Source organism: Rattus norvegicus, chromosome 1, assembly GCF_021556685.1.
Source record: "Rattus norvegicus strain SHRSP/BbbUtx chromosome 1, alternate assembly SHRSP_T2T, whole genome shotgun sequence".
NCBI lineage: Eukaryota > Metazoa > Chordata > Mammalia > Rodentia > Muridae > Rattus > Rattus norvegicus.
The window spans coordinates 76,912,874-76,935,218 of record NC_141534.1 but is presented as its reverse complement, the minus strand read 5'-3'; the positions used below and the strand labels follow the sequence as shown (position 1 = coordinate 76,935,218).

The 22,345-nt window shown below is 46.1% G+C and overlaps 1 protein-coding gene and 1 long non-coding RNA gene across 2 annotated transcripts in view; one reads left to right on the top strand and one right to left on the bottom strand.

Annotated features, from left to right (window-relative positions):
- Cacng7 (calcium voltage-gated channel auxiliary subunit gamma 7) overlaps positions 1 to 1,864 on the top strand; it is a 31,181-nt gene extending 29,317 nt beyond the window's left edge. The window contains exon 6 of the mRNA NM_080695.2: positions 311 to 1,864. Coding sequence (NP_542426.1) covers positions 311 to 568 — 258 coding nt within the window. The 3' untranslated portion in view covers positions 569 to 1,864. The remainder of the gene's footprint in view (positions 1 to 310) is intronic.
- Positions 1,865 to 7,912: 6,048 nt separating this feature from the next.
- Positions 7,913 to 21,719, bottom strand: LOC103691003 (uncharacterized). Its single transcript, XR_015646275.1, has 3 exons — positions 21,546 to 21,719; positions 21,198 to 21,358; positions 7,913 to 9,135 (listed from the first exon to the last, which is right to left on the bottom strand). It is a non-coding gene; the product is annotated as an uncharacterized LOC103691003 (long non-coding RNA).
- Between the last annotated feature and the right edge of the window lie 626 nt (positions 21,720 to 22,345).

The following is a 22,345-nucleotide window of genomic DNA, read 5'->3' as shown; positions in this document are numbered from 1 at the left end:
AACCTGTGGGTTAAGGTTTTGGAAGGAGGTGGGGAAGCCCTCGTTCCTGGGAAAGAACAGAGCTGGGGACCGATCTCTTTAAAGCTGGGAGTATTTGGCTGTGTGATTCCTGGTCCAGGCAGAAGAAGAGGCGGTGGGAGGGGGAGGTGCCTGCATTGTGAGGAAGGCGGGTTAGACTTTGGTTCTAACCCCTGGGTCTTGGGTTTTGCTGAGGTCTTGGGGATGATATGTAACTGTGACTCCTGAGCTCTGATAAAGAAGCTGGCAGGGTGGTTGCTGCCTCTGGGATTCTGACCGTGCCTTGCCACAGGGGGCCGGAGTCATGTCCGTGTACTTATTCACCAAGCGCTACGCGGAGGAGGAGATGTATCGCCCGCACCCGGCCTTCTACCGACCGCGTCTCAGCGACTGCTCCGACTACTCGGGCCAGTTTCTGCAACCCGAAGCGTGGCGTCGTGGCCGCAGCCCTTCCGACATTTCTAGCGACGTCTCCATCCAGATGACGCAAAATTACCCTCCGGCCATCAAGTACCCGGACCACCTCCACATCTCCACTTCACCGTGCTGAGACCGGAGTCCCTCTCTTTCCTCTTCCTCCCTCCCTTTTCCCGTGCCTCACCCATGAAGCCCCAATTCCTTAAGGGACTCTTGGCTGAGGGATGCTGTGCCATTTCCAAGCCCCTACCCATCATCCTCATTTCAACGGCTCCACCCTTTTTCCAAATCTCTCCTCGTTGATCCTTTATACTTCCAAATGATTCCTCCTCACCTCGCCCTCGTGAGCCTGTCCCCTTTCCCTTAGGTCCCTCCCCACCGGTTAATTCCAACCGCGTTTACTATCTTCTGGTGGCGTCTTGCACCTAGCTCCCCCGAACTCCACCGGACTCCCGCTTCCGGGTAGGGGTGCTGGGCAGGAGAGTGGGTGTGGCAGCCACTGGAATGCCCTGGAATTCCCACTCCATCCTCTCCTAGCACATCACCAGGTGCCCTGCAGGTCCCTGGTGGCAGCGAGTGGGGATAAGCTTGCTCTGCCCACAGGAATGTGACTATGACTGACATTTCCTCTCTTTTCTCCTCTGGAAAATGACCTTTCTTTCCTCTAATATTCTCCTTCTCTTCTTTCTTCCTCCTCCTCTCTTCTTTCTTTCCTTCCTTCCTCCTTCTCCTTCGTTCTCCTCCTCTTCCTCTGCCTTTTCCTCCCCCACCTCCTCTTCCCACTTCGTTTTTCCTCCTTCCACCTGCTCATCCAAAGCCCCTAGGTGCATCCAGCCTCTCACACCAAACAAGGATGGGACCCCAGGGTGGAGGGAGGTTCCCTCATGCTATCTCCACACCTGTGCCCGCCTCTTCCCCCTCGAGGTTCCGTCGGGGGAGGGAGAGGCAGTAGCGGGGGTTAACACCCCCCAAAACCTCTGTCTTCCATTTTCTGGTACTCCCTCTCATCCATGTCCCTCTTCCCATCTCAGATCCCCAACTCTGGCCTCTTTCAAGGGCCTGTCCGCCCCCTTGGACAGATTCGGGGGTGGGGGAGGTCGCCAGAAAACCGCCCATCCCACTCCCTTTATTAGGGGAGGAGGGGCGAGGTAGCACAGTGTTAACACACGGAACCAGATCGGCCCCGGGGTGGGGGGAGGGGGGCAGGGGAGGGACGGGGGCTTTTAGTTTGCATCTTAGGGGGGAGGGAGGGAGGGAGAACCGCAGCAGTTATAACCTGTCTTTACGCAGCGATTTTTAATGAGTCTGGGGGAGGGGGGAGGGAAGCAATAAGGGTGGGGAACCGGTGGGGTGGGGGGCCTGGCTCTGTTATTTACCGTGTATCATATGTAAATATCGACAGAAACTTCAATAAACTTTATTTCAAACACGTCTCTGCCTAACCAAGAGGAGGGGCTTGGAAGCAAGGGGCTGATGGTATCGGTTTCTCTTAAGAGTAAAATACTATAAGGGGAAAGTGACTAGATCTTGCCAGTTGTGGTGGTACATACCTTCAATCATAGTGCTAAGGAAAGAGAGGCAGACAGAACTCTGTGAGTTCTAGAACAGCGAAGACTACATAGTGATACCTTGTCTTCAGAAATAGTACATCACACAACTGGGTTTGTAATTCCAGACTTGGAAGACAGAGGCAGGAGGATTGCTGCAAGTTGTAGGCATATGTTACCACAGAGGAGGAGAGAACCCACTCCTGGTGTCATCACACATGAACACACATACATAGGTGGGCACGAGGTGCTTGAGATCCCTTCTCTCCCTCCCCTCTCCCTCCCCAGAATAAGAATAAAGCTAACAGCAACCCGGGGCTGCAGTGGTGCAAGCCCAGCACTCGGGAGGCAGAGGCAGGCGGACCTCTGAGTTCCAGGCCAGCCTGGCCTACAGAGCAAGTTCCAGGATAGGGAGGGCTACGCAGAGAAACGGTGTCTCAAAAAAAAAAAAATCAGTCAAACAAACAAAAACTAAGGACTGGGGATGCAAGTAGACTGCTTGAGTGATTCCTAGTATGCCCGAGACTCTGAGTGCCAGGCATGGTGGCATTTAGAAGGTGGAAGCAGAAGGACCAGGAGTTCAAGGTCATCATTGGCTGTGAAGAGAATCTAAGGGCTCTCTGAAAGGGCGGTGGGGAGTTATTGCAAAATTAAGGTATTTAGGTTATATTTAGGTTATTTAATTTAAGCATCACCTTATAATTCAGTTCCTGTATGAGGACAACAAATGACAAGGTTAAGGTCAATACAAAACCAAAAACAACCCAGATCTCTTGATGTTCCTCTGACTGCCTGGTTACCATTACCCACACTTCTCCGGCTGACTTTCTTCCCAGGACCCCCATTAAACTTACCAGTGAGGCAAATGACTCATTCAAAAAGCATTCAAACGAACTAACAGCCTTTGACTGGCACCAAGTCAGTCTGGCTCCCAAACCGGAGCTTCCTTCCCGGTTACAAGGTCACAGTGGGTTTCCTGCATGCTGGGACCTTTTGCTACATTGAGAAACAGCCGCAACCATTTATTGTACAGATACCATAAGGCAGATGCTGCCAAGCTGAACATGATCCCATTAGACACTCACAGTAGTTGGTATATAGGAGTTATCGCTGTCTGTACGGGGGAGGGAAGGAAGGGAGGCTCAAAATTGGATTCTAAGAGCTATGTCTCTACTATACTGAGAGACTGAAAACAGCCAAGATAAAATCTGAAAAATTTATAGCTGGGATCTCTCTCTCTCTCTCTCTCTCTCTCTCTCTCTCTCTCTCTCTCTCTCTCTCTCCCCCCCTCTCCCCTCTCCCTTCTCCCCTCTCCCCTCTCCCCCCTCTTCTCCCCCTCTCCCCTTCTCCTTCCTCCTCTTCCTCTCCCCCTTTCCCCCTCTCCCCCTCTCTCTCGAGTTCTCTAGGGAACCCTGTATGAAAAGCTAGAACTCTGAGTAAGAATCTCCAGCCCCTCACTGGGGGATTCTGGACAGGGGCTCTGCCACTGGGGGCAGATCCCCTGTGTCCTTAATAAGCTTAATCTGAAAAGCTATCGGGAAGGAAGTATGAGGTCTGTCTCTTGCTCTTTGCCTCATCTGTTTAACATCCCAAGGGGGCAATGATAATGGCCCTGCAACTATGACACCTGGGTCACAGCCACAGCCATACTGAGGGGACATTTTTAAAATTTATTCAGTCATTGTTTTTCTTCCTGTCCTGTGAGCTCAGTATTCCAATTAGCCCCATTTACAGGTGAAGAAACCCGAGGCATAGGGAGTTAAGTTTGCCCAGCTATTAACATGTAACTAACCAGTCCTGTCCCCAGGGTTTCCTTGATTCACAGTCAGTTAGCTGTTGCATCATCATCATCATCATAACCATAATAATAATAAGGGGGGCAATCGTGCCCCGGTGCACATGTGGAGGTCAGAGGACAGCTTTCAGGAATCTGTTCTCTCCTTTTATCACATGGGTTCCAGCGACTGAACCCAGGTTGTCAGCTTTGGTGGCAAGCTCCTTTACTCGCTGAGCCATCTTGCCATCCCCAGCTGCTACATTTTACCACTGCAGATTTTATGCAAACTCATGCTGTGACCTTGAGTGAGTTTTTTTTTCTTTCTTAATTTCTGAGGCTTTGGTTTCCTTTTCTATCTTAAAAAATAAAAATGAGGGTGATGGTTTAGAATGATTCCAAATCCCTCTGGAATAGAGAGGGTGACTTGGAGAGGTTCTCAGGAAAGAACTCCGATTCAGCAGGGTCAGACTCCGGGAGGGAGATTCATTCTGACTCATTTTCCATGATTCCAGGAATTTCTGAAGGTCAGGCTTGAGATTCGCAATGGCAAATACAGTTCGGCTTCTTTGTCGAGACTAATTGATTCCTAGTGGTGGCTTGGAACAGAGTATTAGAAGATCTCTGAGCATTTATTTGCTCAGTAGGAAGGGACGTCCCCATCTATTGGTGCTGTCTGCCTTGCCCATGGCATGGGTGGTGAAGATACAAGTGCTGGCTATTGATGACTGAACAGTGCACAGCAACCTGAAGCCGTGACATCTGTGTTCTCTTAAGAAAAACAAAGCTGGAAGGCTGTGGGGATGACTCAGTGGATAAGGGCTCTTGCTATCTAGACACGAGGACTTGAGTTCAAAATCCCAGCAAGAGCTGCACACGACCTCATGGGCCCGTAACTCCAGCATTGGGAAGGCCAGATAGGAGGCTTACTAGAGTTTTCTGGTTTCCAGCTCAGTGAGCCAGTGTTTCAAAAGGAATTCGGCAGAGACACCAATGTCCTCTTCTGGTTTTTCCTTGTGCACACGTGTGTTCATATCTATACATACACACAAGGGCATATGCCCTTACCCCCCAACCCCCACCAAAGAGTAAAGAAAGAAAAAGATAAAATCTTGAAAACTGAAAGTTCAGTCCACTCTTGTACCTTGGCAGGACCTGGAATCACCTAGAACCCAGGCCTCCTCCAAGCATGCTGTGAGGGACTATCTAAGTCGGATTAGTTTAGGTGGTGGTGGTGGGGGGTGTGGTCAGGTCTGTACAGCTTGACAGAGGCTAGAGCCATCTGAGAAGAGGAACCTTGATGGAGAAAGTACCTCCATTTGACTGGCTGGCAGGTAAGTCTGTTGGGCATTTTCTTGATCAGTGATTGGTACAGGAGGGCTCAGACTGCTGTGAGCAGTGACAGTGCTAGACAGGTGGTCGTGGGTTGTATCGGGAGGAAGGGTTAACAAGTCACGGAAAGGGAGCAGATGATCTGCAGTCTTCCTTAGGTCTTGCCTCTGCTCCTCCTTCAGTTCCTGCCCCGATTTCCCTCATGGGCTGTGCTGAGTAAGGTACCCTTCCCTCCCTCATTGCTTTTGGTCACGGTGTTCACCACAGCAGTAGAGAGCTAACTAGGACAGAAGATCCACCTTGAACAGGGGTGGTACCATGCAGGAGTCCTGATTTGAATAAACAGGGAGAGGCAGCAGAGTACCAGCATCTGTCTCTCTCTGCTTCCCGACTGGGAATGCAGTGCTCCAGCTCTGCCTCATGCTCCTCCCCTGAGAGTGCACTGTGCCCTCTCCAGTAGTCAAGACAGAGCTTCCCTCCTAAAGTTTCTTGTTGTCAGCTGTTTGGTCATGACAAGGGGGCCAAGAACTTATCCATCTCGTTTTATTTTTGATACGTTTTGCAGGCAGAGGGGAAAAAAAATCCTGTATTGAAAAGTTTTGTTTTAAAAACATTATTTGTGTGTGTGCATGAGGAGGTCAGGAGGGATCAAACTCAGGTCGTCAGGCTACACAGCAAGCACTTTTACCAAGAAACTCTCTTCCCGACCGGCTTAGTTAGGGTTACTAGTGTTGTGATGAGTCACCATGACCAAAGTAGCTTGGGGAGGAAAGGGTTTATTTCACTCACAATTCCATATTATAGCTTATTATCCAGGGCAGTGAGGGCAAGAACTCACACAGGGCAGGAACCCGGAGGCAGGAGCTGATGCAGAACCCGTGGAGGAAGGGTCCTACTTACTGGCTTGCTCCCCAGGGTTTGCCCAGCCTGCTTTTTTATAGAGCCCAGATATGGCATCACACACAATGGGCGGGGCCCTCCCCCATCAATCACTAAGAAAATTCCCTACAGGCTTACCTACAACTTGAACTTACAAAGCATTTTCTTTTGTTTTGTTTTGTTGTTCTGAGACAGGGTTTCTCTGTGTAGTCCTGGCTGTACTGGAACTTGCTTTGTAGATTAGGCTGGCCTCAAACTTACAGTGATCCACCTGCCTCTGCCTCTCCAGTACTGGGTTTAAAGGCATGCACCACCATGCTTGGCATACAGCATTTTCTTTCCTGCTTTTCTTTTCTTTTTATTTTTAAAGATTTATTTATTCTATGTATGTAGGTACACTGTCACTCTGTTCAGAAACACCAGAAGACGGCACAGGGTCACATTACCGATGGTTGTGAGCCACCATGTGGTTGCTGGGAATTGAACTTAGGACCTCTGAAAGAGCAGTCTGTGCTCTTAACTGCTGAGCCATCTTTCCAGCCCATAAAGCATTTTCTTAATCGAGGTTCCTTCCTCCCAGATGACTTTAGCTTGTGTCAAGTTGACATAAAACTAGCCAGCACACCTACCATTAGCAAGAACCTTTACCTGTCAAGCTATCTTCCTCCCTAGCCAAGTTTTTCAGAGGAATGCTGTGAGGTTTCTCATCAAAAGTAAACTAAGACATGCTGTTATTCAGAAACCTCTGCCCTCAAGGTACTACCAGAGTTCTGTTTGTTGTTGATTTTGTGTGTGTATGTGTGTGTGTGTGTGTGTGTGTGTGTGTGTGTGTGTGTGTGTTAGTCCCAGCTAAGGCTGACTTTGAACCAATCCTCTTTTCTTCACCTCCCGAGGGTTCCATGCCCTTCCACGTATGCTTATATGATGTGGGGGATTGAACCCAGGTCTTTGTGCATACTATGCAATCACTTTACCAACTGTGATCCATCGCCAACAGGTACTATGACTTTCAAACAGATCAATTGAGAAGTGCGCTGTGAGTCTTTGTCGGCGCAGGCATGTGTTTAAATGCACACACAGGTGGGCACAAAGCACGTATGTGTGCAATTTATGTAACAGCCATCACAGAAGGCACAGAGTTCTCCACCTTCCAACTACACATGTGGCATGGAGCCAGTTTCATATCAGTTACATAACCCTTCTTGACTGTTTTCCAAGGCCACTTAATAACAATAGTTTGCATAAATCAGTTGCATAATTTAGCAAGTGCTTCCTGTCACTGGCCACTTTGCTTTAAGTCATTTATGTTGTGCAAGCTGAGGAGGTTGGCACTTATTATCATCTCATTTTGTAAATGAGATCCGAGGGCATGGGGACATTAATTAACCTTCTCCTCGTCACACAGCTAGAAAATCGCTGAGCTAAAATGGAATCCTCGGAGTCCCTGAGCCTGTACTACTCACCCATGACTGGGTATGCCTTCATGTACAGGGAATTCACCTGTCTCTCTGTGACGGGTTTTCACACAGTGTCCTGCATCTTGTGTTATTTACAGAGGAGGCTCACACATTAGTGGTGCTTAAATTAGTGGTTGCTCTCTGGGACTTGTTTAAAGAACTCTAGGATTCAATCTGAAGGCAAGGGGATGGGATTATGGGTTCAAAGAGAAGTAAAGACAGGAGCTGAGCCTGGTAGCACACATCCATAACCCCAGCACTCAGGAAGTAGATGCTGGAGGATCAAGGAGTTCAAGGCCAGAGCTGTACTTGGAGTTTGAGGCTAGTTTGAGATAGATACTGTATCTAAACAAGCAAGCAAGCAAATAAACATAGCACGTGTGCACGCGCGCGCGCACACACAAACATACACACATACACACACACAAATCTTTTCTAAAATTTTAAGGAAGTAATAGATAAATAGATGACAGATAGACAAAATTAAATAGGGTCTGAATCGATTTATTTCCCCCTTATACGATTATTCCTTTATGGAACATAGAGTAGATCAGTAAGAAGATGATAGAAAGAACAAAGAAATGGAAGTCCAACTGAACTCAGACCTCACACATACTAGGCAAAGGCTCTACATCTGAATTAGATCTTTAGTCCTTTAAAAATTTTTATTTGGAGATACAGTCTCACTAATCTGAGCAGGCTTGGGGCTGGAGGGATGGCTCAGCAGTTAAGAGCACTGACTGTTCTTCCAGAGCTCCTGAGTTCAATTCCCAGCAACCACATGGTGGCTCACAACCATCTGTAATAGGTTCTGATGCCCTCTTCTGGTGTGTCTGAAGACAGCGGCAATGTACTCACATAAATACAATAAATAAATCCTTAAAAAAGAACTGAGCAGGCTTTCCTTGAACTCTCGCAGTAGCACAGGCTGGTCTCAAATGCACTATGGTTCTACACAGTCGTCCAAGCAGCTGGGCTGATGCACCTGCACTACCACACCGGCCCTTGCCTTTCTTCTATGTGGACAAAGGTTGCATAGATTTTATAATGCATCTGCATATGCTGCTTTTGTTTTGAAAGCCCCTAGAGATTTTTCACTAAAGTAAGTTGCTTATGTAAGCATGCTGTGGTCTAACTATTTACCAAGACAGTATCTCACTGTGGAGTGTAGGCTGCACCGAAACTTGTGGAATAGTCTAGCTGGTCTAGCTTCAAACTTGAAATCCTGAGACTGGAGAGACAGCTCGGCGGTTAAGAGTACCTGCTGCTTTTGCAAGAGACCAAGGTTTGCTTCCTAGCACGAACACAGTAGCTCATAAGTTCCAGCGAGATTTGGCCTGCTCTTCTAACTTGAGGGCACTAGGCACATACATGGTATACATATATGGCATATATAAGGCAAAACACTCATACATATAAAATAAATAAATTCAAAAAGTAAAAACTGGTAGACACTACCTGAGGAAGAACACCTGAGATTGTCCTCTGACTTCTACAAACATGTGAGCACATGTGTGTGCATGCATGCGTGCACACACACACACACACACACACACACACACACACAAATTCTCTGGGGCTTGAGAAATGGCTCTGTGGTTATGAGTGCTTACCGCTTGGTTATAAGGGCCAGAGTTGCGTCCTCAGCACCTACGTTGAGCAGCTCACAATCCTCTGAGGGATCTGACACCTCTTCTGGCTTCTGTGGACACTGGCACATAAATTAAACATGAAAATACACTTAGATGTGAATGTACACTCATACATGTACGTTGAATAAAAGTAAATATTTAAAAATACTCAAAAGGAGACTAGAGAGATGGCTCAGTGTTAAGACATTGGCTGCTCTTTCAGAGGGTCCGGGGTTTCATTTCCAGCACCCACCTGACAGCTCACAACCAAGAACTCAAGTTCCAGTGGATCTGACACTGTCACACAGACATATATGCAGGCTGAATACCAATGCATGTGTGCACGTGCCCAAGTGTACACACACACACAACACACACATACAACACACACACACAAAACACACACACACACACACACACACACACACACACACACACACACAGGGTGTAGTGGGACACATCTTTAATCCTAGTGCTTGGGAGGCAGAGACAGGTGAATCTGTGAGTTCAAAGCCAGCCTGGACTACAGAGTGAATTCCAGCAAGGCCAAGGTTACACAGAGAAACCCTGTGTCGAAAAACCAAAAATCAAAATAAAAAAAATATCGAAGTTTTCGGGGATTGAGAGAGTTCAGCAGTTAAGAGTGCACACTGCTCTTCCAGAAGACTAAGTTGGGTTCCTGGCACCCATATTAGATGACTCACTTCACCACTTTGGGTCACCACTTAACCCTTTCCCGTAACTTCAACTCCAGGGGATCTGGTGCCCTCTTCTGGCCTCTTAGAACACTACACTTAACCTAGACAGACAAGCATATACCTAAATAATAATAGTTACTATAATAGTATAGTGACAAATAATGATAGATTGTTACATTAATATTATTTATAATACAACCGTTATTTATTAATTATATTTATTTTACTGTACTGATAAAGAACTATTTATAAATTATCATTATTGCTGTTGTTAAAGTGCCTAGAACCTGCTAGTGAGGGACTGAGAGCTTGTGGAGAGGCCGAGTACCAGGGCTCCGTATGTGGCTCAGTGGCAGGGCAACCACCAGGCATGCACAAGGTTATGGATCTGATTTCTGGCACCAAAAATGAAAAGAACTAAGAAAAGATAAGGAGGACCAGCCGCATGACTTTCTGACTTCTTATTGTCTTTACTCTCCGCCTCATCGCCAGATGACGTGACCGTTAAGCGGTTTCTTCTTTTAGGCAAGTGGCTCTCACTTTTAATGGTTAGGCATGACTCATTTACCTGCGATGTCCCTCTGCCTTTCCCATGACATCCTAGTGACATATCTATCATGCACTCATCAATCTACCTGTCTTCTGTCTACCTATCATCTATTATATCTATCATCTACTAATCAATTATCTAATAATTTTTAAACAAGACTCTTGCAACCTAGACTGGTCCCGCAGTCATCATGATTGGAAGGTTTTGAACGCCTAACGCTCTCACTTTTACCTGCCAAGTGCTAGGATTGTGGGGGGACCACCTCCATGCCTAGTTTATTCTGTGTTGGGGACCAAACCCAGGGCTTCATCATGCAAGGCAGTCACTCTTTTCCACACTCTAGCCCTTGGTTTTATTTATTTGTTTTTGTTAATACAGGTACAGCAGATCCCTCTGAGAATCAGTTAAAAGCTACGAACATCTAGTGTGTGGGGGGAATACCCATCCTCACAAAATTCAGTACAGAATTTCGGGAGTTTCATGGACATTCTCCCAGCTCTTCCAAAACTCTCTGCATATGTGGCTTTGAATCTCGGTTGTACAGAGTCCCATTCAGAGAAGGCTCGCTTAGGCAACCCGTCCCTTGCATAGATCAAGAGGTCCAGTGGGTAGGGAGTGAGGCATTGGCTCTGTTGCCTTGGAGACCAGGAGAAACAGCATGTAGAATGCAGACCACCTGACTCCCCAGAGCTGGGACATTTCCACTTCACCCTGAATAAGGACATTCTAGAAGCGCTGATCATCACCCTTTCCCTACGCAGTAGGAAGGAGAGCCTCGTAGCCACTTTCTGTTCCTCTCCAAAAACACAAAGGCCCCAGCTGTGGCTGATGACAAACACCTGGGGAGAGGATGCAAGCGACTGGAGGCTTCGGGTGATGGGAGGATAGAGCTGACACCACAGGGTAGAGACTACAGAGAACAGACCCACTCACTCCCCAACTTCATTCATTCGTTGATTCATTCATTTGCTCACCTATTCAGTATCGCTGGACAGAGGTCTCCCATCTACTGGCTGTAGAGGTGGGCCAAAGTGAACCAAATCTATTCCAGTCTTTGGTCAGCTTTGGTCAGCACTGACAGCAAGATAGATGCCCTATCCCCCCCCCACAGAGAGAGAGAGAGAGAGAGACAGAGAGAGAGAGAGAGAGAGAGAGAGAGAGAGAGAGAGAGAGAGCGCAACCACTAATAGTAGAGACAGTATAGGACAAGTTGGAAGCATAGACAGCCTACATACAGGCTGCAGAGGTCAGAGGTTTCCTGGAAGGAAGAGCACTGAAGATGTATCTCTCTTGACTTATTTATTTTACTTACTACGTATATAGTGTTATGTCTGCATGTATGCCTGCACATCAGAAGAGGGCACCAAATCTCATTGTAGACGGTTGTGAGCCACTATGTTATTGCTGGGAATTGAACTCAGAACCTCTGGGAAAATACCCAGTACTCTTAACCTCTGAGCCATCTCTCTAGCCTGGTGAATTAATCTCTCTCTCTCTCATATTTTAAAAGTTCTATCTATCTATCTATCTATCTATCTATCTATCTCTATCCATCTATCTATCTATCCATCCATCCATCCATCCATCCATCTATCTACCAGAGGGGAAGTGCACATGCCACCACGTGCCTGTGGAGATCAGAGGTGAACAACTTGTGAGAGTCAGTTCTCTTCTTTTCTTTATGTGCATGCTTGGGGCTTGAACTCAGATTGTCAGGCTTGGCGCCAAGAATAACTCCCTGCTAAGTCACCTCACTGGACCTTATTTTGTTCTTGAGACAAGGACTCATGTACCAGGCAGGCCTTGAACTCAAGTCAAGAATGACTTTGAATTCTTGACCCTCCTGCTTCTGTCTCTAGACTGAATTTCAGGCAATCACCCCTACACCCTGTTTTATTCGGTGCTGGGGATTGAACCCAAGACTTCATCCATGCTAGGCAAGCTCTCTAACCAAATGAGCTTATTTGCCAGCCCTGGTTTAAAAAAAAAAAAACAAAAACTTACCATTGTGTGTATGGCGTGTGTGTGAGTGTGTGTGTGTGTGTGTGTGTGTGTGTGTGTGTGTGTGTCGGGAGGGGTGCTTTTACCAAAGTGCATATGTCAAAGGACAACTTCGTGGAGTCCTTTCTCTCCCTCCAGCTCTCCATGGGCTCTGGGGATCCAACTCAGGCTTCTGGCATTTGTATCACCAGGCGACAATTGCTTTTATTGGCCAGACCATCTCACTGACTCCTGTTTGTTCAACAATTTAAAGTTAGACCTGGCCATTTTATTTTATGTCTGAATATTGTGCCTGCATGTATGTATACTGTGTACCATGGGTGTGCTTTGTTGCCATGGACATCAGAAGAGAGTATTGACTCCCTCAGAAATGCAATTACAGATGGTTGTGAACCACCATGTGGGTGCCGAGAATTGAACCTATGTCCACTACAAAGGCAATAGGTGTTCTTAACCACTGAGAAGTGTCTCCATCTCCTGTACGTTTTTGAGACGTGGTCTTATATAACCCATCGAATTTACTACTCAATCAATGCTAGCCTTAAATTCCTTTTCCTTATGCCTCACCTTCCAAAGTTCTGAGATTAAAGGTGTGTACCACCATAGAAACAGGAGGTTAAATCTGTCCGTTTTCCTTTCTTTCGTTTGCTCCTTCATTCGTTTGTTCGTTTGTTTTGAGACAGAGTTTCTCTCTGTGGCCCTGGCTGTCCTGGAACTCACTCTGTAGACCAGGCTGGCCTCGAACTCAGACATCCACCTATCCCTACCTTCTGAGTGCTGGGATTAAAGGCAAGGGCAACCACACTTAGCTAAAGTCAAATCTTTTAAGAGCTGATGGAAGGGAGGCTAGAGATAAATCCGTGGTTAAGAGCACTTTCTGTTCTTCCTGAGGACCTGAGTTTGGTTCAAGATTGCCTTCAGATCCAAGAGATCCAATGCCATCTTCTGGCCTCTGAAGGAAACTGCACTCAGAGGCGACTGCACTTACCCCACCCCTATAAACACCTATGTATAAATTTACAAACACAATACTTTTTGAAAGACTGATGGAAGGGTCAAAGCCATGGCTCAGCGTGTCAAGGTGCTTATCCCTGCAACTCCTGACCCGAATTTGCTCCTTGGAACTCACACAGTGGGGAACACGGGCTCCTGAAATTTGTCCTCTGACCTCCACAGTGGCAACAGGGCATGCACAGACAACACACATGCCATTAATTAATTAATTAATTAATTAATCACTGTTTGAAAATGAAACAACAAAAGGAGTGCACAGAGGCTTGTAGCTGAGCAGGGCAGGTGGGCGACTGCAGTGTAAGGACGCAGCAGAGGGAATATCTGTCATGGAGGCTGACGGTCTTGTGCCACAGACTCAGCTAAGGAGGATGACAGGGAGCCTGGAGAAGTTTAAGAGGGAGAAGGACAAGGACAGGGCCAGCTGTGATACTGCTCAGAGTCTTTGGGGATTATGGAAGGGAAAGGTGAGAGGTGAGTGGGATGGGCTGGCAGGAAAGACTAAGGAAGGCTGGGCAGAGGGAACAGAATGGAAAGGAAAGGGTATCTACACAGGAGACCAGATAGGACTGACCTGTGGCCTGACTGCCGAGATAGGAAACTTCAAGGCAGCATTAATGCAGCACTGGATGAGCAGCATGTGTGACCTTCATAGCAGGGACGCTTTACAGGGTATATTAGTCATCCGTCAAGATAGCAGAAGGTCTATGGCTTAAAACAACACATACTGATCAGCTTGTAACTTCTGTGGATCAGGGTCGAGCAGGATGCATCTGAATCTGCCCAAAGTCTCTGAGACCTGAAACCATGTATTGGCTTGTTCTTATCTGGAGCTTAGGCTGGGAGAGATTGACAAATGCCTGAAAGCTGTACAGAATTCACTGTCCTGTAGTCAGAAGAAGTTCCTTGTTCTCTTGCTGCCAATCAAAATGCTCAGTATCATAGCCTTCTCTACAGTATGATTGTGTGTGTGTGTGTGTGAGAGAGAGAGAGAGGGGGGGGAGAGAGAGAGAGAGAGAGAGAGAGAGAGAGAGAGAGAGAGAGAGAGAAGAGAAGAGAAGGGGCAGGGGAGGAGAGGGAGAGAGGGAGAGGGGAGAGGGAGAGAGAATGTGGGTGTGCATGCAGAGATCAGAAGGCAACTCTAAGGAGTTGTTTCTTTCTCTCTGCTGTGAGTTCCTGGACTCATCGTGTGGTCAGGCTTTTACAGCAAGTGCTTTTACAAGCTGAGTCATTTTGACAGTCCATCCACCTTCTTGTTGAGACAGGATCTCTCTTGTTGTGTATTCCAGGTTAAGTGGTCTGTGAACGTCTGACCAGTGCTTCTGTTTCAGCATAGGAGTGCTGGGATTACAGGTGTGAGCCACCACATCTGACTTTTTCCATGGGTTCTGAGGAGTGGACTGAGGTCATCAGTAGTTCATAGCAAATGTGTTTACCTGGTAAACTTTGGCCCTTTTCATTTGCTTTTTCAAAAATATTAGAGGGACTGGGAATGTGGTTCAGTAGGTAGAGTATTTGTGGAGTGTGTGTGCACAAAATCGTGAGTTCGACATGAAACTCAAGACGGATGATCAAAATGTGAATGCTTCACTCCTTCTTTAAAAGGGGAACAAGAATACCCTTGGCAGGGAATAGAAGGCAAAGATTAAAACAGACACAGAAGGAACACCCATTCAGAGCCTGCCCCACATGTGGCCCATGCATATACAGTCATCCAATTAGACAAGATGGATGAAGCAAAGAAGTGCAGGCCGACAGGAACCGCATGTAGATCTTTCCTGAGAGACACAGCCAGAATACAGCAAATACAGAGGCGAATGCCAGCAGCAAACCACTGAACTGAGAACGGGACCCCCATTGAAGGAATCAGAGAAAGGACTGGAAGATTTTGAAGGGGCTCGAGACCCCATATGAACAACAATGCCAAGCAACCAGAGCTTCCAGGGACTAAGCCACTACCTAAAGACTATACATGGACTGACCCTGGACTCTGACCTCATAGGTAGCAATGAATATCCCAGTAAGAGCACCAGTGGAAGGGGAAGCCCTGGGTCCTGCTAAGACTGAACCCCCAGTGAACGTGATTGTTGGAGGGAGGGCGGCAATGGGGGGAGGATGGGGAGGGGAACACCCATAAAGAAGGGGGGGGAGGGATTAGGGGGATGTTTGCCCGGAAACCAGGAAAGGGAATAACACTCGAAATGTAAATAAGAAATACTCAAGTTAAAAAATAAAATAAAATAAAAAATAAATTAAAAAAAAAGAAAATGTAGGGCTAAGGACATAGTCAATAGGGAAAATCAGCAACCAAAAGATTGGGATTTTTTTTTTTTTTACTAAAAAAAAAATAAATAAATAAAAATCGTGAGTTCGATCCAGGGCATCATAGGTATATGATGGTGCACACCAGTAATGGCAACATTCAAGAGGTAGAGGCAGGAGGATCATGAGTTCAAGGCTTGCCTTCCCTACACAGAAAGTTCAAGGGAAGCTTAGGCTATATGAGACCCTGTCTTTAGAAAAGAAAATAAGCCAAGTGGTGGTGGTGTAGGCCTTTAATCCCAGCCTAGTCTACAGAGCAAGTTCCAGGACAGCCAGAACTACAGAGAGTCCCTCTCTATATATCTATATCTTATCTATATCTATACCTATATATGACAAAATAAATCAATAGGACAAAATTGCAGCATACAGATTGGGAAAGGATCTTCTCCAACCTTACATCTGACAGAAGGAAAATATCCAAAATTTATAAAGAACTCAAGAAGTGGGGGCTGGAGAGAGGGCTCAGTGGTTAAGAACATTGACTGCTCTTCCAGAGGTCCTGAGTTCAATTCCCAGCAACCACATGGTGGCTCACAAACATCTGTAATGAAATCCGATGCCCTCTTCTGGTGTGTCTGAAGACAGCTACTGTTTACTCACAATAAATAAATAAATCTTTAAGAAAGAAAGAAGTCAAGAAACCCCCAAGCCCCAAATAACCCAATTAAAAATGGGGTACAGAGCTAAACAGACGATTCTCAGTAGAGGCTGAGAAACATTTTTAAAACTGTTCAAAGTCCATAGTCATCAAGGAAATGCAAATCAAAACAACTCTGAGATTCCATCTCACACCCATCAGAATGGCTAAGATCAAAAACATCAAGTAATAACACATGCTGATGAGGGTGTGGGGCCAAGGGCACACTCCTCCATTGCTGGTGGGAGTGCAGACTTGTACAACCACTTTGGAAATCAATTTGGTGGTGTCTCAGAAAACTGGGAATAGTTCTACTTCAAGACCCAGCTTACGACTCCTGGGCATATACCCAAAAGATGCTCCAACATCTCACAAAGATACTTGGTCAACTCTGTTCATAGCAGCCTTATTTATAATAGCTAGAAACTGGAAGCAACCCATATGTCAACTGAAGAATGGATAAAGAAAATGTGTCACATCTACACAATGGAGTACTACTATTCAGCTATGAAAAACAAAGGCATCATGAATTTTGCAGGCAAATGGATGGAACTTGAGAATATCATCTTGAGTGAGGTAACCCAGACCCAAAATGTGTACTCGCTTATAAGTGAATATTAACAAGATACAGGATACCCATGCTGCACTACATAGACACAAAGAAGCTAAATAAGAAGGAAGGCACAAACAAGGATGCTTGACTCTCACTGGAGGGAAGAATAAAATAGTCATAAGAGGCAGATGGAGGGAGAGAGCTGGATGGGGATGGGGATGGGGATGGGGATGGGGATGGGGATGGGGATGGGGATGGGGATGGGGATGGGGATGGGGATGGGGATGGGGATGGGGATGGGGATAGGGATGGGGATGGGGATGGAGGGTTTGGTATCAGGAGTAAAGAGGGACAGGAGAGAGGGCCAGATGGCCATGAGAATGAATGGAAATCTGCAACTGACAGGGGTTAGAGAGTGGGAAGGTGGGTGACATCTCCAGGATATGACAGAGGCCTGGGATAAGGGAAGCACCCAAGAATTAATGGAGGAGACCTCAGCTGTAAATCACACAGCATTGGGGACATGGAACCCGAAGAGGCCACCTCCTATAGCCAGGCAAGAACCACATCCAAAATTTACTTTGGCTACAAGAAATGCAGGGATGGGGGATAGAGCAGAGACAGAGAGAATGGCTAACCAATAACCAGAACAACTTGAGACCCATCTCTTGGTCAAGCACCAATGCCTAACACTATTGACGATATCTGTTGTGCTTGTAGACAGGAGCGTGTTGTCCTCTGAGAGGTTCCACCCAGCAGCTGACTCAGACTGATGCAGACACCCACAGTCAAACAGTGGATGGAGCTTGGGGAATCTTATGGAAGAATAGGAGGAAGGACTGTGGGCCCTGAAGGGGATAGGAACTCCACAGGAAAACCAGCAGAATCAACTAACCTGGACTGTTGGGGCTCTTGGAGTCTGAACCACAAACCAAAAAGCATACATGGGCTGGACCTAGGCCTCCCCTCACATATGTAGCAGATGTGCAGCTTGGTCTTCATGTGGGTCCTGAAAACTAGAGGTGGGGCTATGACCAAAGCTCTTGCCTGTCTGTGGGAAATGTTCTAGCCGGGCTGCCGTGTCTGGCCTCAGTGGGAGAGGATGCGCCTAGCCTTGCACAGACTTGATGTGCCAGGGTGGTGGGAAACCCAGGGGTGCCACCCCACCCGCTTAGAGGAGAAGGGGGGATGAGAGGAAGGATTGTGGGAAGGTGTGGCCAGGAGGGGGCAATGAGCAGGATGTAAAGTGAATAAAAAAAGATATATAGCTATTTAATAAAAAATCCAGCCAAAGAAAACCAGCTTCTGTAAATCTGTAAATACATAAAGAAATGAAAATAAATAACGAATATGAAATGTGCTGTCTTTAGTCACTAGAATAACAAATGATTTAATTACATATTATTTAACACATAACCTATATAGATAATGCATCATGTAGACGTATCCAAAGATAGTTATTACTTAGAAATGTCAGGAAAAGGAAAAGTCAGAAAAATGGTTTTCTCTTGAGACAGGGTCTCACTATGTAGTCCTGACCGGCCAGGATTTCTCACACACAGATTCTTCCTGCCTCTGCCTTGAGTGCTACAGGCCCCAGGAGGAGACATGATTTAAAACAATGACAAAGACAGAGACGGTTCTGTGCTTAAGACTGCCTGCTATTGGAGTTGGGGATTTAGCTCAGTGGTAGAGTGCTTGCCTAGGAAGCGCAAGGCCCTGGGTTTGGTCCCCAGCTCCAAAAAAAAGAACCAAAAAAAAAAAAAAAAAAAAAAAAAAAAAAAAAAAAAGAGTGCCTGCTACACAATCCTAACCATCACAGTTTGATGTCTCATCCAGTTGGGCATACTGCAAACTTCTGTAATCTCAGCTCCAAGATGAGTAGAGACTGGAGGGTCTCTAAAGCTTTGCTTCCGGAGAAAGGTAAGCCTCGGTTTAGGTACAGGGAGGGAGAGACCCTGCCTCAAAGGAATAGATAGTGATAGATGACACCTAATACCCCTTTTTGATGTTCGCTCTTGCACAGGCATGTACACATAGTTTCGACACACACACACACACACACACACACACACAATGGAGTTGGAGAAATGGCTCAGTGGTTTAGAGTAATTGGTGCTTCTGCAGAGAATCCAGGTTCAATCCCCAGCACCCAAATAGTGACTCACAACCATCTGTACCTCAAATTCCAAAGGTCAGACTCCCTCTTCTGATCTCTTCCAGGACCAGGCACACATGTGGTGTGCATACATAGTTGCAAGCCAAACATCCATATGTATAACTCTAGTATATAACTCTAAAACACTAACCACAACAAATCCCCACTAGTAGCTCTTTTCCATAAGGAATAGGACTTAGGGTAGAATTGGCAAATTGTTTTTCTTGAAACCCCTCATGTACTATTTAGTTCTTTTTTTTCCTTTAAAAAGTAGTTACTAGCAACATTGTTTTATTTAGAAAATTAATTTTAATTTAAAATAAAAAAATGTTGGTACTCCCACCCCTAGTGGCTATTTTATGTGAATATTTCTCAACTGTAGCTGATTTTTATCTTGAAAGGGGCTCCGGGTAGTGTCTGAAGACTTTGGTTATTACAATTAGAGAGATGTTGCTGATTTTAGTGGGTGCCAGTCAGAGTTAACACACAATCTCCCACAATGTGAAATACATCCCTCAACGAAGCCACACCTGGTGTTGATGTCAGTCACATCAGGGCTAGGAAACTCTGGCTTGACTTCATTATCTGATACCCAATGTTGATGTCACCTGACATCACTTCCTAGCTATGTGACACGCTTCTCTTTCTCGCCTTCAGTTTTTACATCTATAAAATGGGAGCTAAGCTAGACATGAGGATGCATGCCTGAAATCCCAGCACTTGAGCGGCTCAAGAAGGAAAGCTGATATAAGTAAAATAAATACAATATAATTAATTAATTAATAATAAAGCAATTAAAAACTAAGTATGGTGTTGTATACCCATAATCCCAAAGTCTTGGAGATAGAGACCAGAAGATCAGAAGTTCAGGCTCATCTTTGGCTGCACAGTGAACTCCTGGCCTGCTTGGGACACAGGAAAACCTATTTTTAAAAACAAAACAAAACAAAACAAATAACTAGTAGTAGTTGTACAGGTGACTCAGCCAGTGAGAGGTTTGAAGCAAAAGCATGAAGATCTGAGTTCAAATTCCCAGCACCTATGGAGCATCTGAGCGTGGCAGAGCCTATAATCTCAGTGCTAGGGAAGAGGAAACAGGAGGATGCCTGGGTTCTGCTGGCCAATCAGTCCAACAAATTCCTCAAGCTCACTGAGAGACCCTGTCTCAAAATATAAGGTGGAGAGCATTTGAGAAAGATAACCAACATTGACTTCCGTTCTACAGACACACACACACACACACACACACACACACACACGCCTGTACACACATGCAAAGATGTGTGCATACATATAAACAGCAAGCAAAGAAATAAGTAATTAAAAATAAAACACTATGGAGCTAACCTCAAGTTGCTTCTCTCAAAGACTGAGACAACGCTTACAAGGTACTGAGTCTGCAAAGTAAAAGTTCAGTTTATGTTGGTTGTTATGGTGGCATCTGTTATATTCCTCTCCCTGGCAAAAGATGATGAATATACCCAGAACCGACAAGTGCATTCCAGACCCCTTTCCTTCCCTTACAAGTTGTTTTAATTTGCTTCTAAGCCAGAGGTGTTAGGATGTTTTTCATAATCCAGCCCCTCGGGTGGTGTGGCGGGGATGAAATGAACTGAGATAAAGCAGTGCTGATGAAAAACTCCGGTGTTCTGATACATACCTGTCCAAACTGAGACAAGAGAATTGCCCAGTCTGACCTATAGAATGAGTCCTGAGTCAGCCTGGGCTACAAACTGAGATGCTGACTTAAAAAGATAGAAAGAAACAACAACAATAACAACAAAACAAACAAACAAATAAGGAGGGATGGAAGAAAGAGACTAATAGGATTTTTGAGAAACTAGGTACCAAGAGATACAAAAATGTATATCTGGTCAATGACATAAAGAGGAACATAGGTTGTTCTCTGTTAACTGCCAGGACAAAGAACTGCCTGACAGAGGTGTGTTTAACCAACTCTCAAAGTCTGTGAGATGGCTTGGCCCATATAAGCGTTTGCCATGCAAGCCTGATGACCCGAGGTCCATCTCCCGGACCCATATGGTGAAAGGAGAGAACCAACTCTTGCAAATTGTCCTGTGACCTTTATGTGCGTGCTGCGGCACGAATACTTCCCCGATCACACACACACACACACACACACACACACACACACACACACACACACACACACACACACACACGCTTTAAAAAAGTCTCTGAAACTCACCCATTGCTGGTCTTTCTCCACAAAAAGGCTGCTTCAACCCAGCTCTGCCTTGTATTCCCTGGGTGATCTTGGGTGAATGGCTTCCCATCTCAGAGTCTCTGCCTGACCACTTGGCAAATATTTTGTAAGAATTTCTTGAGATAAAGTGGTTTGTGGGCTGTCTAGCCGAAGAGAGAGACAAACCTTGGCTAGTTCTTCAGGTTTCTATGGTGGTGTTTTCCTTCGCCCCCAACCCCCATGCCCACGTAGCTTAGGCTGACCTCAAACTCCCTATATAGACAAGGACAACCTTGAACTCTGATGCTTCTGTCTTTACCCCTCTGGGATCACAAATGTGCACCACCATACCTGGCTCAATTTACATCGGTCTTAAAAAAATGTGTGAGGGGACTTCCCAGGTTGTTCTCATCAAATCAAGGTAACTCTGGTCCTCCAAAAGGCTGAGTTTAGAAGGACAGGAAATATTTGGTCCAAGGTCACCCAGAAGCCAGGGGACATTCCTGAAACTCAGACCAAGAACAAAGTTAAAATCGTCTGTTTTTCTACCTTAACTTGGCCCATCCCATACTCACTGATTAGTTCTAGAAGTGACAGCAATATTCACAACTGTTGCCTAGTTCTCCAGCCCAGTCCTGGATACGTTTATCTATCCTCTTTGTTCCCCAGCCTGATTCTTGTCTTGATGAGAACCGAACGACATCCTCCTTTTCCGTCAGGGTTAAATAAGCTACGGTAGAAGCAGAAGGTACCAAGAAAAAGAAAATTGTTGGTAAAACTCAAAATGCTTGCTATGCTTGTAAATGAATTATGGTTCATTTGGAAGAAATCTTTGGCCCCGCTACTTGAGGAAAGAGGAGAAAAGACCCTGAGAAGTTGATCTTTCCCTTGATTTTTTTTGGGGGGGGGGAGAAAGGGGGAGAGCATTCCTGGGGTCTTTTTTAAAAGGCCCTCCCCTCATTTCCGGCTGCCGCTGCCAACCTTGGCTGGGCGCCTGGATCCTGTTGCTATGACAACAGGAAGAGGCGGTGGCGGCGGCAAGCCATGCTGAAGAGATGGAGGCTAGTGGGGGTGGGGGTGGTGGCTTTGAAATGGGGATGGGGGTAGGGATCAAGGGGATAGGGGTGCAGGTGGGAGGGAGCAGAGGTGTC